Below are 15809 nucleotides of genomic sequence, written 5' to 3'. Positions count from 1 at the left end.
CAACATGGCAAGACCCCTGTATCTACAAAAAAATTAAAAATTTTAAAATTAAAAACAAATATTATTTGTTGTCGGTTCTGCTGAGAGTAAAATTAACAGTTACCGAACCAGCCCTTTGTGTTGAGGACAAATAATTTGCTGAAGATAATTTTACAGTGATCCTGTATGAGTGAATTTAATTTTTCTCATTTACTTTAATAATCTGTTGACCTTGAAAAGTTTCTTCTATTTCTTCCACAAAGGTTACATGTGTTCCTTATATGGTCACAAAAAGTTATACCTTCCTCAAGGACTGGGTAAAGTGAAGAGACACATTTTAGATTACACAATATCGCCACTGGTCTATAAGGCCTCACTGGTTTGAAAAGAATTTCTTGGTGAAACAAGTATGCAAAAGTCTCTAAATCAAGAACTATTAACAGATCATCACACACACACACACACACACACACACACACACACACAAAGTAATTTCTGGGAGTAAAGGACTACTAAGAAACAGTATCTGCCTTAAGAGAAATTACTCACTAGAATTCACATTAATGAAAAATGGGGGAGGGTAGAGAAACTTTTAAAAACTACATAAAACAAAGTGATTCTAAGGAGATCTCTTGATATTTCCTATTGAATGAAAGAAACTGTTCAATATTCTCTTAAGATTATATTTCTGATGTATTTGAAAAAAACAAAGTCAGTAACGCAGAATGGTTCATCTTGATTTTCCAAACCAAGTATCTAAGTATCACGACCAACAAAATCATCTGCTTCCTTTTCTACCTGACCCTTAACACACCACTGCATGTCCTATCCCTGGAGAATTTCAGTCCCTAAGTAAACATACTAAGTACTTTGAAGCTAAAACTGGAGCATGGAAGTCTTATAGCACAACCAACCTGATAGATGACTGCTTTCCTAATACTGTAAGAAAGGAAGTTTATATGATGAACCAGTGGAAGAAATGTGAAGGTTGGCTGAAGAGGGCATAGCCAGCAGGGGTCCTGAAAGGGAAGCTCCCAATTTGTAAAAAGGCAGGGAAAAGGCAGTAGAACCAAAGGAAATTCCTTGTACCTTAATTGCCACTATTTTTTTTTTTACAACAACCTAATTTATTAAAGAATCTTTAAAACATCAATAAGTAGATCTGTATAACTCCTTTAAGATACGAGAACAGGAGAGTTTACAGAGCCATTTGCTTCCACTTGCTTCCTGTTCAGTCTCTGCTACAGCAAAACACAAGTTTGAAAGATAGAAGAAGTAGGAAAAACAGAATGTAAGAGAAGAATGCCAGAAGTCGTCAGTGGTCTATTAAGTCACTAGAATATAACTTGAATTCCCTAAACTGTTAAGAAGACACATATTTTGTTAAATATCAAAGAATCTGTCTGTAAACCACCACTCAAGCAAAAAGATATGTTTAATCAACTTATACAGTGAAATAACCACACATATTTGGAATTTCAAAGCCTCCTTTAAAAATATTCACCTACCATACATTCTCATTCCATTCCAAATTGTTCTTTAAATTCCTAAGACACAGACACACACACTTCAGCTTGATGTAAATCTAGCCCTTCTTGCTCGCACACCCTGAAGAAAAGAATAAACACCTCAACATGCTCTCTCTTTTTCAGACCCTAAGAGAACACTCGGAAAGCAGCTAATGGAGCTCAGAATGAAGAAGGAAGGCAAAAGAAGGAGAATAAAACCAGAGACCCTATCGGGAAGTCATGTTATTCTTGGAAATATCATCTCCTTTCCTTCCCCAAGCCCAAAGGCCAGGCAGCACTGGCGCAATATCATCCTTGTCCAAAGCGCTAGAGTTGCCAACTAATCCCTCAAGGTGTCCCCCAATCTCCTCACCTCATCAGCGCTCAGCTCCTCCATCGCTTTCCTCTTAATGGTGAAAGGCGTTAGGGAGAGATCCTTCTGTTCTCGAGACCACGGCAGGAGGAAGGAGAGTGGAAGGTGTCTATCAGGATGTCTGGTCCCCCGAATGGGGGAGGTTTCAGAATTGCATAGTCAGAGGTTAAAAAATAAGAACACGAGAGGCACTGAACTGCCTTGGCTTCAGTCACTCCAATCGCCCCAGAGACTACTACAGCCGCTTGTTCCCTGAGCAGCCTCCTTTGGCCGCCACTGCTGCTGCTACAGGGTTATCTTAAGGCGCCACTTATTACCCTCTGCTTCCCAGGTTACCCAGACTAGGCAGCGCGGTCTCCAGCTCGTCTCGTGCCCCGAGTCTGCTGTGTCTTCGAGATGGTGGCGCGGTAGCTGCGTTTCCTACAGCAGATCCTGCTCTCCTTCCTACCCTTTGCCCCAGGCGGGAACTAGTCGACTGCAGAGTGGATACCCCGAGGTAAGGCGACCCCACAGCCGTCCTGGCAGAGCCCAGCACTGGAAGGGAAGCCCCTCCCCTCCCAAAGCAGGCCGGCCACGCCCCGCCTCCACGCCGGAGTCCGGGGAGGGGGGAGGGGGAGGATGGGACGCGCGTAGCTCTCGCTGGAAGAGTAAATCCTCCTACCCCTCCACCCCTACTCTTTCCCCCTCGCCCCACCAAGTATTATTCATCAAAACAACAAGGCGGCCATCTTTGAAAGGGATCACGTGGCCACCGTCAGGGAGGCGGGGCTTCTGGCGCCGGGACGTGGCAGCCAATAGACCGCGTGCGTCGCGCCGCCGAGTTCCTCTAGCTTGCGTCCTCTCCCCGCCCCCGTCCCACCCCCTCCCGCGCAGCCGCGCCGGGCGGGGGGAGGGGCAAGGGGAGGCGGGCGGCAGGGCGGGGCGTTGCCAGGGCGACCATGCAGTGGGGGTGGGAGCGGAGGGCCCGGGACAGGTAGGCTGGCCACGGCAGGGACAGCAGCCGAACGCGCTCCAGGAAAGATCCGCCTGAAGGTGGCGCTGGCCGGCAGCCCGGTGGCCTGCACCGCCTCCGTTGTTCCCAGTCGCCTGCTTTTCTGTGACCTGGGAGTCCAGAAACCCTCCCCATCGCTCCTTCTGGACTCTGGGCGCCCGCCGCCTAAGCGAGGGAAAAGAAAACGGAAAACCTCTCCTTGTCCCCAGGAGCGTGATCTGCCGTATTGAGCGCTCATTTTCTGAAACATCTGCTACACACTCTTCCACCTCCTCCAGGAAAGCCCAGTTGGAAGAAAACTCAAACACCAAGAACTCCCATTCATTTTGTTTTACCTTGGCCTTTTAGTGGAGATACTTCTTGGGTTTTTTTTTTAAGTGCGTTCAAAAAGCATTGGTAAAATTAGAAAGTATAAATGGATGAGAGACCCAAATAACTGAATTATACACAGCATATGCAAGGAAGACGTTTGGAGTCGGTGGGGGAAAACCATCCTCAGGTGCACAAGAATACAAATATTTTCTAAAATATAAATCTGGCCGGGCGCGGGTGGCTCACGCCTGTAATCCCAGCACTTTGGGAGGCCGAGGCGAGCGGATCACGAGGTCAGGGGTTCGAAACCAGCCGGGCCAGCATGGTGAACCCTGTCTCTACTAAAAATACAAAAAATTAGCCGAGCATGGTGACGCGCGCCTGTAATCCCAGCTACTCGGAAGGCTGAGGCAGGAGAATGGCTTGAGCCCCCGAGGAGGAGGTTGTAGTGAGCCAAAATCACGCCACGGCCTCCCAAAGTGCTAGGATTACAGGCGTGAGCCACCATGCCCAGCTTTTTGTTTTGTTTTGTTTTGTTTTTGAGACAGAGTCTTGCTCTGTCACCCAGGTTGGAGTTTAGTGGCACAATCTTGTCTCACTGCAACCTCTGCCTCCTGGGTTCAAGCAATTCTCCTGCCTCAGCCTTCTGAGTAGCTGGGATTACACACATGCGGCACCACGCCTGGCGGTGAACTCCGCCACCCGGGTTCAAGCGATTCTCCTGCCTCAGCCTCAAAAAAATTAATTAAATAAATAAAATGGCCTGAGGCCGGGCGTGGTGGCTCACGCCTGTAATCCAAGCACTTTGGAGGCCAAGGCCGTCGGACTACCTGAGGTCAGGAGTTCAAGAGCAGCCTGACCAACATGGTAAAACCCCGTCTTTAAAAAAAAAAAAAATGGCGTGGTGCGGTGGCTCACGCCTGTCATCGCAGCACTTTGGGAAGCTGAGGCGGGTGGATCACCTGAGGTCAGGAGTTCGAGACCAGGTTGGCCAACATAGCAAAACCCCATTTCTACTAAAAATACAAAAAATAAAAATAAAATAAAATATAAATCTAAGTTGAGCAGTCAAAATAACAGTACCATGAAATTCCAGATTTTGCCACGGACAAGGACTACAAGTGGATTGGATGGCTCACTACACCATAAAGACTGCATTCCAGAATTAAGAGTTACAATGTCTTTGCTACATGCTTAAAATAGGAACCTGACTACCAGATATGTAAGGAATTTGTGAGTAAAAATAAACCACTGCTGCCTGTGCATATTATCTGCTCTCCAGGAAAGGAATTCTGTATAAGCCAGAACTGAACCCCTGGTGACACTGATGTTAAAAGTTTACTTCTTTTTTTTAACCTCATTATTGCCATCTAATTTACATGCCATACAATTCAGCCAATTAAGGTGTACGATGGTTTTATTACGTTCACAGTTCAGTCATCCTCACTGTACAATTTCAGTACATTTTCATCATCCCAAGAAGAAACCCTCAAAGTCATTAACAGTCACTCCCCATGCTCCTGCAGGATAAGGACCTTCTGTCTCAGTGAAGTTGCCTATTCTGGACATCTCGCATCAATGGCGCAATACATCATGTGGCCTTGGTTCATCCACATTGTGGCATTTATCTGTACTTCATTTCTTTAATGCCAAATGTTTCGCTGTATTGCTGTGGCACATTTTGTTTATCAATTCATAGTGACATTTGGGTTGTTTCCACCTTTTGACAATTTTGAGTAATGCTGCTATAAACATTCATGTACAAGTTTTTGTTGTGACATGCGTTATTATTTTTATTCCTTTTAGGCATATATACCTAGGAGGAGAATTGCTAGGTTACATGTCTGACTTTTTGAGAAACTGCCAAACCGTTTTCCAAAGCAGCTGCACTGCCACCAGCAATGTCTGAGGGTTCTAACTTCTCCACATCTGTACCAATAATTGTTGTTGTCTGTCTTTTTTTACTGTAACCATGCTAGTAGATGTGAAATAGTATCTCTTTATGGTTTTGTTTTGTTTTTCATTTTCCTAGGAGCTGATGATGTTGAACATCTGCTTGGGTTTATCTTCCTTGGGCAAATACCTATTCATATTCTCTGTTTTTCTTTTTTCTTTTCTTTTCTTTTTTTTTTTTGAGACAGATCCTGGCTCTGTTGCCACGCTGGAGTGCAGTAGGATGATCTCGGCTCACTGCAACCTCCGCCTCAAAGGTTCAAGCGATTCTCCTGTTTCAGCCTCCCAAGTAGCTGGGACTACAGGCGTGTACCACCATGCCAAGCTAATTTTTATATTTTTAGTAGAGACAGGTTTTACCATGTTGGCCAGGATAGTCTCCATCTCTTGACCTTGTGATCTACCCGCCACGGCCTCCCAAAGTACTGGGATTACAGGCGTGATCCACCATGCCCAGCTTTTTTTTTTTGAGACAGTCTTTTTTTTTTTTTTTTTTAAGATGGGGTTTCACCATGTTGGCCAGGCTGGTCTTGAGCTCCTGACCTCTGGTGATCCACCCACCTCGGCCTCCCAAAGTGCTAGGATTACAGACATGAGCCACCGCACCCGGCCAGGAGTTCGAGACCAGCCTGGCCAAATGGTAAAACCCTGTCTCTACTAAAAATACAAAAATTATCTGGGCATGGTGGTGGGTGCCTGTAATCCCAGCTACTCGGGAGGGTGAGGCAGGAAAATCACTTGAACCCAGGAAATGGAGGTTGCAGTGAGCTGAGGTCATGCCACTGCACTCCAGCCTGGGTGACAAGAGTGAAACTCTGTCTCATTGAAAAGAAAAATGAGCTGGGTGTGGCGGCTCATGCCTGTAGTCCCAGCTACTAGGGAGACTGAGGCAGGAGAATCACTAGAACCTGGGAGGCAGAGGTTGCAGTGAGCCGAGATTGCGCCACTGCACTCCAGCCTGGACAATAGAGCAAGACTCCATCTCAAAAAAAAAAAAATAGAAAAATTAGAAATGAAGTCTCTAGCCATATAATGTATTTCTCAGGGTGTTTGTTTGTTTCGAGACAGGGTCTTGCTCTGTTGGCCAGCCTTGAGTGCAATGGTGCAAACATGGCTCACCTCTGGGCTCAATTCTCTCACCTCAGCCTCCCAATTAGCTGAGATCATAGGCACATGCCACCATACCAGGCTAATTTGTTAATTTTTGTAGAGATGGGGTCTCTCACTATGTTGCCCAGGCTGGTCTCAAACTTCTGGGTTCAGATGATCCTTCTGCTTTAGCCTCTCAAAGTGTTAGTACTACAGGCATGAGCCACCGCACTCAGCCCCCAGGGTCTTTTACACAATGAATCTCTCTAATACAATTTTTAGTACCTTTACAGTTGTGTTCTAACTTGTCTAAGTGATGGAGTTTCCACCACTTCCTTAGGAGAATCTTTCTCATAATATCATAAATAACAGGGTCTCACAGTTGTCTGTAATATGTAGCCCATATTTTTATTGTTTGGTTCAGTTTCTTCCATTTAAGCATTACATTACCTCCTTTGGACTGTGTACAATACTCTGTCTGCCTTCCTTGGAAACTGCCAAGCATCAGGACTTTAGTTACTTATTAGAATTACCTGGAAACCAGCCAAAAAAAAAAAAAAAAGAACAAAAGAAAAAGAAAGAAAAAAGAAATGTTTTTTTAACTGGTAACAAATAAAGGAGGAGACCATAGAACAAACTGAAACATGAGACTGAAATAAAAGGTACGCCTCAGTGGGTGGATCACCTGAGGTCAGGAGTTCGAGACCAGCCTGGCCAATCCAGTGAAACCCCGTCTCCACTAAAAATACAAAAATTAGCTGGGCGTGGTAGCACACTCCTGTAATCCCAGGTACTCAGGAGGCTGAGGCAGGAGAATCACATGAACTCGGGAGGCAGAGGTTGCAGTTAGCCTAGATGGTGCCACTGCAGTCCAGCCTGAGTGCAAGTTTCCATATCCAAAAACGAAAGGCTTCTAGTTAGAGAAAAGGTGTTTGTGAAGGTAAATTCTGGAATTTGTAATATTTTAGGATAGCTTTTATTCAAGTGCCAAAACATAGAGAGTCCACTGGGTCAAGATAAATTTTTCTGATAATCTTCCTGATAATCTGTAAAACTAGAGCCAGCAAGCTTCCTGATCCTCTTAGATCTACAAAACCACCTACAACTGTAAGGATATCCTGTTATCTCTGCTGCTATCAGAGATCAACTCCTTCATCTGGACTCTGGATTCCTTTCCCTCTCACCTTCTGAAGGCCTTCGGTCCCGGGTTATCCCCTCTCATCTGCACATCACACTCCCTCTCCTCACTGGACACACCTGTGGTAGGAACACCAACTTTCTTTCATGTATGTATTTCTTTGTTTGAAATAGGGGTTTGTTCTGTCATCTAGGCTGGAGTGTACTGGCATGGTCACTGGCTCACCACAGCTCCAGCCTCCTGGGCCCAAGTAATCCTCCCACCTAAGCCTCCTGAGTAGCTGACACTACAGGCATGCACCACGACACCCAGCTCATTTTTGTATTTTTTTTTTTTGAGACAGGGTCTCCCTATGTTGCCCAGGCTGGTCTCAAACTCCTGGCCCCAAGTGATCCTCCTACATCAGCCTCCCAAAGTGCTGGGATTACAAGTGTAATCTTTAAAAACATACTAATTGCTCGCTTCGGCAGCACATATACTAAAAACATACTAATTTAAAACGCTCTGCTGTGGCCAGCCTACAGTATTTTGTTATAGCAGCCTAAACAGATTAAGACAGCGAACAAAGGTAGAAGCACAGAGACCCGCCGGGCATGGTGGCTCACACCTGTAATCCCAGCACTTTGGGAGGATGAGCCAGGGGATCTCCTGAGGTCAGGAGTTCGAGACCAGCCTGATCAACATGGAAAAATCCCATCTCTCCTAAAAATACAAAAAAATTAGCAGGGCGTGCTGACGGGTTACTGTAATCTCAGCTACTCAGGAGGCTGAGGTAGGAGAATCGCTTGATCCCGGGAGGTAGAGGTTGCAGTGAGCTGAGATCACTTCATTGCACTCCAGCCTGGGCAATAGAGTGAGATTCCATCTCAAAAAAAAAGAAGCGGCCGGGCGTGGTGGCTCACGCCTGTAATCCAAGCACTTTGGAGGCCAAGGCGGGCAGATCACCTGAGGTCAGGAGTTCAAGACCAGCCTGACCAACATGGTGAAACCCCGTCTTAAAAAAAAAAGAAGAAGAAGAAGAGGCACAGAGACCAGTTTTCAGGTGAGTGGTATAGTGATCCAAGGGCCAGGTACTGAGGGTTCAAACTGACACGCAGCAATAAAGATAGGGAGAAGTGGTTGGATTCTGGATATATTTCTTTCTTTCTTTCTTCCTCTTTCTTTCTTTCTCTCTTTCTCTCTTCTTCTTTCTTTCTTTTTATTGAGACAAAGTCTTGCTCTGTCACCCCGACTGGAATGCAATGGCACGATCTCAGCTTACTGCAATCTCCGCCTCCCCAGTTCAATCAATTCTCGTGCCTCAGCCTCCTGAGTAGCTGGGATTACAGGCGCACACCACCACACCCAGCTAATTTTTGTTTTTGTTTTTGTTTTGTTTGTTTTGTTTTTTGAGACGGAGTTTCACTCTTGTTACCCAGGCTGGAGTGCAATGGCGCAATCTCGGCTCACCGCAACCTCCATCCGCCTCCTGGGTTCAAGCAATTCTCCTGCCTCAGCCTCCCTAGTAGCTGGGACTACAGGCGCACGCCACCACGCCCAGCTAATTTTTGTATTTTTAGTAGAGACAGGGTTTCACCATGTTGACCAGGATGGTTTCAATCTCTTGACCTCGTGATCCACCCGCCTCGGCCTCCCAAAGTTCTGGGATTATAGGCGTGAGCCACCTCGCCCGGCCCGGTTTTTGTTTTTTTTAAATAGAGATGGAGTGTCACCATGTTGGCCAGGCTGGTTTCGAACTCCTGACCTCAGGTGATCCACCCATCTCAGCCTCTCAAAGTGCTGGTATTACAGGCGTGAGCCACCATGCCTGGCCTAGTTTTTGTATTTTTAGTAGAGACAGTGTTTCACCATGTTAACCAGGATAGTCTTGATCTCCTGACCTCATGATCTGCCCACCTCGGCCTCCCAAATTGCTGGGATTACAGGCGTGAGCCACCGCGCCTAGCCTCTGGATATATTTTCAAGAAGAGCCAACAGGATTTGTGGGTGGTGTGTGAAAATGAATATAAAAGAGAGAAGCAAAGGATGACTGTAACTATTAGTAGAAAGGTGAGTTGCCTTTGATTGAGATAGAGAAGGCTATGGGCAGATCAGACTTGGAGGGGAAGATACAGAGTTCACTTTGGGGTATGCTAAGTGTAAGATATCTGGTAGACCTTGAAGTAAAGGTGTCAAGTAGACAATTGAGCATCTTTGGTGCATAAATGAAATGTAAATTCTTGAGGCAGGATGAGATTACCAAAGGAGTGACTATATCAAGAGAAGAGATCTGGATCAGGTGCGCTGGCTCACACCTGTAATCCCAGCACTTTGGGAGGCTGAGGCCAGCGAATCACAAGGTCAAGAGATCAAGACCATCCTGGCCAACATGACGAAACCCCGTCTCTACTAAAAATACAAAAATTAGCCAGGCATGGTGGCACTCACCTGTGGTCCCAGCTACTCAGGAGGCTGAGGCGGAAGAATAGCTTGAACCCAGGAGGCGGAGGTTGCAATGAGCTGAGACTGCGCCACTGCACTCCAGCCTGGCAACAGAGCAAGACTCTGTCTCAAAAAAAAAAAAAAAAAAAAAGAGAGAGAGAGAAGAGATCTCTCAACTGAGAACTGAGCCCTTGGGGTCTTCATCATTCGGAAGCAAGGAGTCATGAAGGTGCCAGCAAAGGAGATAAGAAAGACTCTGGCCAGGCAAGGTGGCTCCTGCCTGTAATCCCAACTCTTTGGGAGGCGAGCAGATCACCAGAGGTCAGGAGTTCAAGACCACCATGGTCAACATGGTGAAAACCCGTCTCTACTAAAAATACAAAAAACTTAGCCAGGTGTGGTAGTGAGTACCTGTAATCCTTGCTACTGGGGAGGCTGAGGCACGAGAATCACTTGAACCCAAAAGGCAGAGGTTGCAGTGAGCTGAGATTGTGCCACTGCACTACATCTCAAAAAATAAATAAATAAATAAATTTTTTAAAGCTACTATGGACTAGATGTAGTTTGCTATTGCTATTGATTTGATGTTAACAATATTCTAGATTTCTAACCTTCTTCCTGCCAAAAACAATGCAGCATGCCTGCCAGGGAATGCCCACTGCGTTGTGAGGTCTTGTTGACACCTACACATTGTTTGTGGCTATAACCACAGAAACAGTGTGATTGACTTACAGTCTCTAAATGTTCATTATTTAAATTTTTTCCATTGTAACTTTACTTGGCTTAGATTTCGAATTCCTCTTGCTTGGAGTGGGATTTTATTTCCATGGGATTTCATGGTTATGCCTAATGACCGGATGTTTGCTGTGCTCAGCAGATGTGTTTGGTAATGCCGGGAAAGATAGCCAGTGCAGCTGACATGATGCCACCTATTCTTGCATTTGGTGACCACTTATTAAACACCTGCAAGGGCTGAAGCACTGTGCAAGATACAAAGAATATAGGTGGCACACACCTAGAGTCCCAGCTACTCAGGCTGAGGCCAGAGGGTCACTGGAGTCCGCGAGTTTGAATCCAGCTTGGGCAACACAATGAGATCCTGTCTCTTAAAATAAACAAAACAACAAAACAAAACAAAAAGGCCGGCCGGGTGCAGTGGCTCACGCCTATAATTCCAGCGCTTTGAGAGGCCAAGGTGAGTGGATCACCTGAGGTCAGGAATTCGAGACCAACCTGGCCAACATGATGAAACCTTGTCTCTACTAAAAATACAAAAATTAGCCAGGTGTGGTGGTGCGTGCCTGTAATCCCAGCTACTTGGATGGCTGAGGCAGGAGAACCACTTGAACCCAGCAGGCGGAGATTACAGTGAGCCCAGACCGTGCCATTCGTGCCACTGCACTCCAGACTGAGCAACAAGAATGAGACTTCGTCTCAAAATAAAAAAAAAAAAAAAAAATTAAACAAAACTAGATATGACCCTGTGCATAAGGTACTCACAGTCAAGGACAGAGATAAAACACAGAACTATGATACATGATACAAAGTGTTATGTGCCATAAAAGAAGTTCCAAGAAAAAACTAGAGAAGGACCGGGCACACTGGCTCATGCCTATACTCCCAACACTTTGGGAGGTGGAGGTGAGTAGATCGCCTGAGGTCAGGAGTTCGAGACCAGCCTGGCCAACATAGTGAAACCTTGTCTTCTAAAATACAAATCCCAAAGTGCTGGGAGAATCACTTGAACCTGGGAGGTGGAGGTTGCGGTGAGCCAAGATTGCGCCATTGCACTCTAGCCTGGGCAACAAGAGCGAAAATCCATCTCAAAAAAAAAAAAACTACAGAAGTCCAAAGGCTAAAGCAATGATTACTTCTGATTTCGAGGGCACAGCTTTGGACTGACTGAATGAAACAGTTTTTCTGAAGAAAATCTACCCAATGGCTTTCTTTACAATGATCTCAACTTATATCAATACTTTCCCACATTTTATTTTATTTATTTATTTACTTATTTGAGATAGACTGTCACTCTGTCCCCCAGGCTGGAGTGCAGGGGTGCCATCTTGGCTCACTGCAACCTCCACCTCCCTGGTTCAAGCAATTCCTGCCTCAGCCTCCAGAGTAGTTGGCATTATAGGCGTGTGCCAACACACCCGGCTAAATTTTGCATTTTTAGTAGAGACGGGGTTTCACCATGCTGTCCAGGCTGGTCTTGAATTCCTGACCTCTGGTGATCCACTCCCCTTGGCTTCCCAAAGGTCTGGGACTTCAGGCATGAGCCACCGTGCTGGCCAATACTAAAATATTTTATTGGCCCATCTGATTTGAAGAAAAAGCAAGGGAGGAGAGGTGGGGAGGAGGGAATGAAGCTTCTTCCTATTATCAGTAAATAAAAAGCTTTCAGGCTAGGTGTGGTGGCTCACACCTGTAATCTCAGCACTTTGGGAGGCCGAGGCGGGTAGATCACCTGAGGTTAGGAGTTCAAGACCAGCCTGGCTAACATGGTGAAACTCTCTCTTTTTTAAAAAAATAAAATAAAATAAAAAGCCTTCACTCCAGGCCATGTGTGGTGGCTCATGCCTGTAATCCCAGGACTTCAGGGGGCCAAGATGGGCTGATCACGAGGTCAGGAGTTCGACACCAGCCTGGCCAACATAGTGAAACCCTGTCTCTACTAAAAATACAAAAATTATCTGGGCATGGTGGCACCTGCCTCTAATCCCAGCTACTCAGGAGACTGAGGCAGGAGAATCGCTTTAACCTGGAGGCGGAAGTTGCAGTGAGCCGAGATCGCACCATTGCACGAGATCACGCCATTGCACTCCAGCCTGGAGGAAAGAGGGAGAATCTGTGTCCAAAAAAAAAAAAAAATTCTTCACTCTGGCAGGGTGTGATGACTCATGCCTGTAATCCCAGCACTTTGAGAGGCTGAGGCAGATTTATCTCTTGAGCCCAGGATTTGGAGACCAGCCTGACCAACCTGGTAAAACCCTGTCTCTACTAAAAATACAAAAATTGGCTGAGTGTAGTGATGCCTGCCTCTAATCCGAGCTACATGGGAGGCTGAGCACGAGAACTGCTTGAACCTGGGAGGTGGAGGTTGCAGTGAGCCAAGATCCTGCCACTGCACTCCAGCCAGGACGACAGAGTGAAACTCCCTCTCAAAAAAAAAAAAAAAAAAAAAAAAAAAAAAAATTCCTCACTCTGATTGGACCAACTGTGTTCATGTTACTTGCTCCCAAGCGAATCACCTATTCATGTGAGAAATGCCAACCATGATTAAACCAATCAGAAACCACCCACAGAACTAGGGATGTGGTCAGTGCCACTCCAGTAACATGGCTGGGGCAAAATAAGACAAAACAGATGGTAGGGAGACAAAAAAAAAACAGTACCCATTCCACCAGACTTAACAAGAATACAGGGCACAGTTTACTGACTGACCCACAGATAGTGTTCATCATTCTAGGAGCTGCTAGCATTCCCTCCCTTGTCTGTCATTCTTAATACTCAGATAAGCACTTCCTAAAGTGATGAGATAAATGCACATCCCATCACAGGAGGAAAACAAAAAATGTTATTCTATGATTTTATGACTAGCAATTCTTTTTTTTTTTTTTTTTTTTTGAGATGGAGTCTTGCCAGAGTGCAGTGGTGCCATCTCTTGGCTCGCCGCAACCTCCACCTCCTGGGTTCAAGCAATTCTCCTGCCTCAGCCTCCCAAGTAGCTGGAGTTACAGGTGCCCGCCACCACACCCAGCTAATTTTTACATTTTTAGTAAAGACGAGGTTTCATCATGTTGGCCAGGCTGGTCTCGAACTCCTGACCTCAGGTGATCCACCTGCCTTGGCCTCCCAAAGTGTTGGGATTACAAGTGTGAGCCACCACACCCAGCCTATGACTAATGATTCTGGTAATCACAGAAAACATTTTCACAGAAGGAAGAGGATTGGGAATGTGCCTGTTACTTTCAACCTAAACCCAAAGCTAGTTGTTGTTTTTTGAGACGGAGTTTCACTCTTGTCGCCCAGGCTGGGGTGCAATGGCAGAATCTCAGCTCACTGCAACCTCCGACTCCTGGGTTCAAGCAATTTTCCTGCCTCAGCCTCCCCAGTAGCTGGGATTACAGGCCACGTTCAACTAATTTTTGTATTTTTAGTAGAGATAGGGTTTTGCCATATTGGTCAGGCTGGTCTTGAACTCCTGACCTCAGGTGATCCACCCACCTCAGCCTCCCAAAGTTCTGGGATTATGGGCATGAGCCACCCCACCCAGTTTAGCTTGTTTATTGATAGTGATTAGAAGACTGTTTTGAGACTCCATCTCAAAAAAAAAAAAAAAAAAAAAGGAGTTGAAACCAGCCTGGGTGACATGGTGAAACCTGTCTCTACTAAAAATAGAAAAATTAGCATGCGCTTGTAATCCCAGCTACTTGGGAGGTGGAGATTGCGGTGAGACAAGATCTCCAAGATCTCACCAATACACACCAGCCTGGGTGACAGAGGGAGACTCTGTCTCACAAAAAAAAAAAAAAAAAAAGGAGTTTACTATAAATATATTGACTGACCAGGTACAGTGGCTCACGCCTGTAATCCCAGCACTTTGGGAGGCCCAGGTGAGTGGATCACGAGGTCAGGAGTTCAAGACCAGCCTGATCAATATGGTGAAACCCCATCTCTACTAAAAATACAAAAATTAGCCGGGCACGGGGATGTGCTGCTGTAGTCCCAGCTACTCAGGAGGTTAAGGCAGAAGAATCGCTTGAACCCGGGAGGCCAAGGTTGCAGTGAACCGAGATTATACCACTGCACTCCAGCCTGGGCAACAGAGTAAAACTCTGTCTCAAAAAAAAAATATATATATATATATACACACACACACACACACACACACACACACATATATTATATAGCCTGTAATCCCAGCTACTCGGGAGGCTGAGGCAGTTTATATCTATACATATATACATAAATTGAATTTCACTGTCTGAGACTCCAAATGAAAAGGCCAGGCCAGGCACAGCAGCTCATGCCTGTAATCCTAGCAGTTTGTGAGGCTGTGGCAGGCAAATCACTTGAGGTCAGGAGTTCGAGATCTGCCTGGCCAACAACACAAAACCCCCTATCTACTAAAAATGCAAAAATTAGCTGGATATGGTAGCATGTGTCTGTAATCCCAGCTACTTGGGAGGCTGAGGCAGGAGAATCACTTGAACCCACGAAGTGGAGGTTGCAGTGAGCTGAGATTGTGCCACTGTCTCAAAAAGAAACAAAAAAAAAAAAGAAAGAAAAAGAAAAGGCTATATAATAATAGTTGTCAGCATGTAGCTTCTGGGGAATGTTTTGGAGTGATTGGCTTGTTCTGAAACTGGGTTGTGGGAATGGCTGCACACCTGTATACATTTACTAGAAATTATCAAACAGCCCGACGTGGTGGCTCACGCCTGTACTTCTAGTACTTTGGGAGGCCGAAGCAGGTGGATCACCTGAGGTCAGGAGTTCAAGACCAGCCTGACCAACATGGTGAAACCCCTTCTCTGCTAAAAATACAAAAATTAGCTGGCTACGGTGGTGCTCCCCTGTAATCCCAGCTACTCAGAGGCTAAGGCAGGAGAATAGCTTGAACTCAGGAGGTGGAGGTTGCAGTGAGTGGAGATCACACCATTGCACTCCAGCCTGGATGACAGAATGAGACTGTTTGAAAAAAAAAAATTATTACAAGCAGAATTGAAATGCTGTTTCTCCTCCTCTTCCTCCCCTCTCTTCCTCTCCCCTCCTTTTTTTTTTCTTTAAGAGCATCCAGTGTATGTGGATCATGGAAGTGCCTGCTTTGAAGATATTTCTTTGCTAAGGATGAAGCTTTCCAGCTGGTGGTGCTCAAGGGCCAACATCTGGTAGTAATTTCATGAAAAGGTTTTTTTTTTCTTTCCGAGACAGAGTTTCGCTCTTGTTGCCCAGGCTAGAATACAATGGCACACTCTTGGTTCACTGCAGTCTCCACCTTCCGGGTTCAAGCGATTCTCCTGCCTCAGCCTCCCAAGTGGC

General features: G+C 45.8%; 1 protein-coding gene across 2 annotated transcripts in view; it reads right to left on the bottom strand.

Moving 5' to 3' along the window:
- Positions 1–2599, bottom strand: part of UBE4B (ubiquitination factor E4B) — a 143434-nt gene extending 140835 nt beyond the window's left edge. For both annotated transcript variants that reach the window (XM_064363230.1, XM_064363232.1), the window contains exon 1: positions 1861–2599. In XM_064363230.1, coding sequence (XP_064219300.1) covers positions 1861–1884 — 24 coding nt within the window. In that variant the 5' untranslated portion in view covers positions 1885–2599. The remainder of the gene's footprint in view (positions 1–1860) is intronic.
- Positions 2600–15809: the final 13210 nt, after the last annotated feature.

Source organism: Aotus nancymaae, unplaced genomic scaffold, assembly GCF_030222135.1.
Source record: "Aotus nancymaae isolate 86718 unplaced genomic scaffold, 86718_ANA_hifiasm-v0.15.2.pri h1tg000053l, whole genome shotgun sequence".
In the NCBI taxonomy this organism is placed as follows: Eukaryota; Metazoa; Chordata; class Mammalia; order Primates; family Aotidae; genus Aotus; species Aotus nancymaae.
Note: the sequence above shows the minus strand (reverse complement) of the source record. Positions and strands in the feature narration are given on the sequence as shown.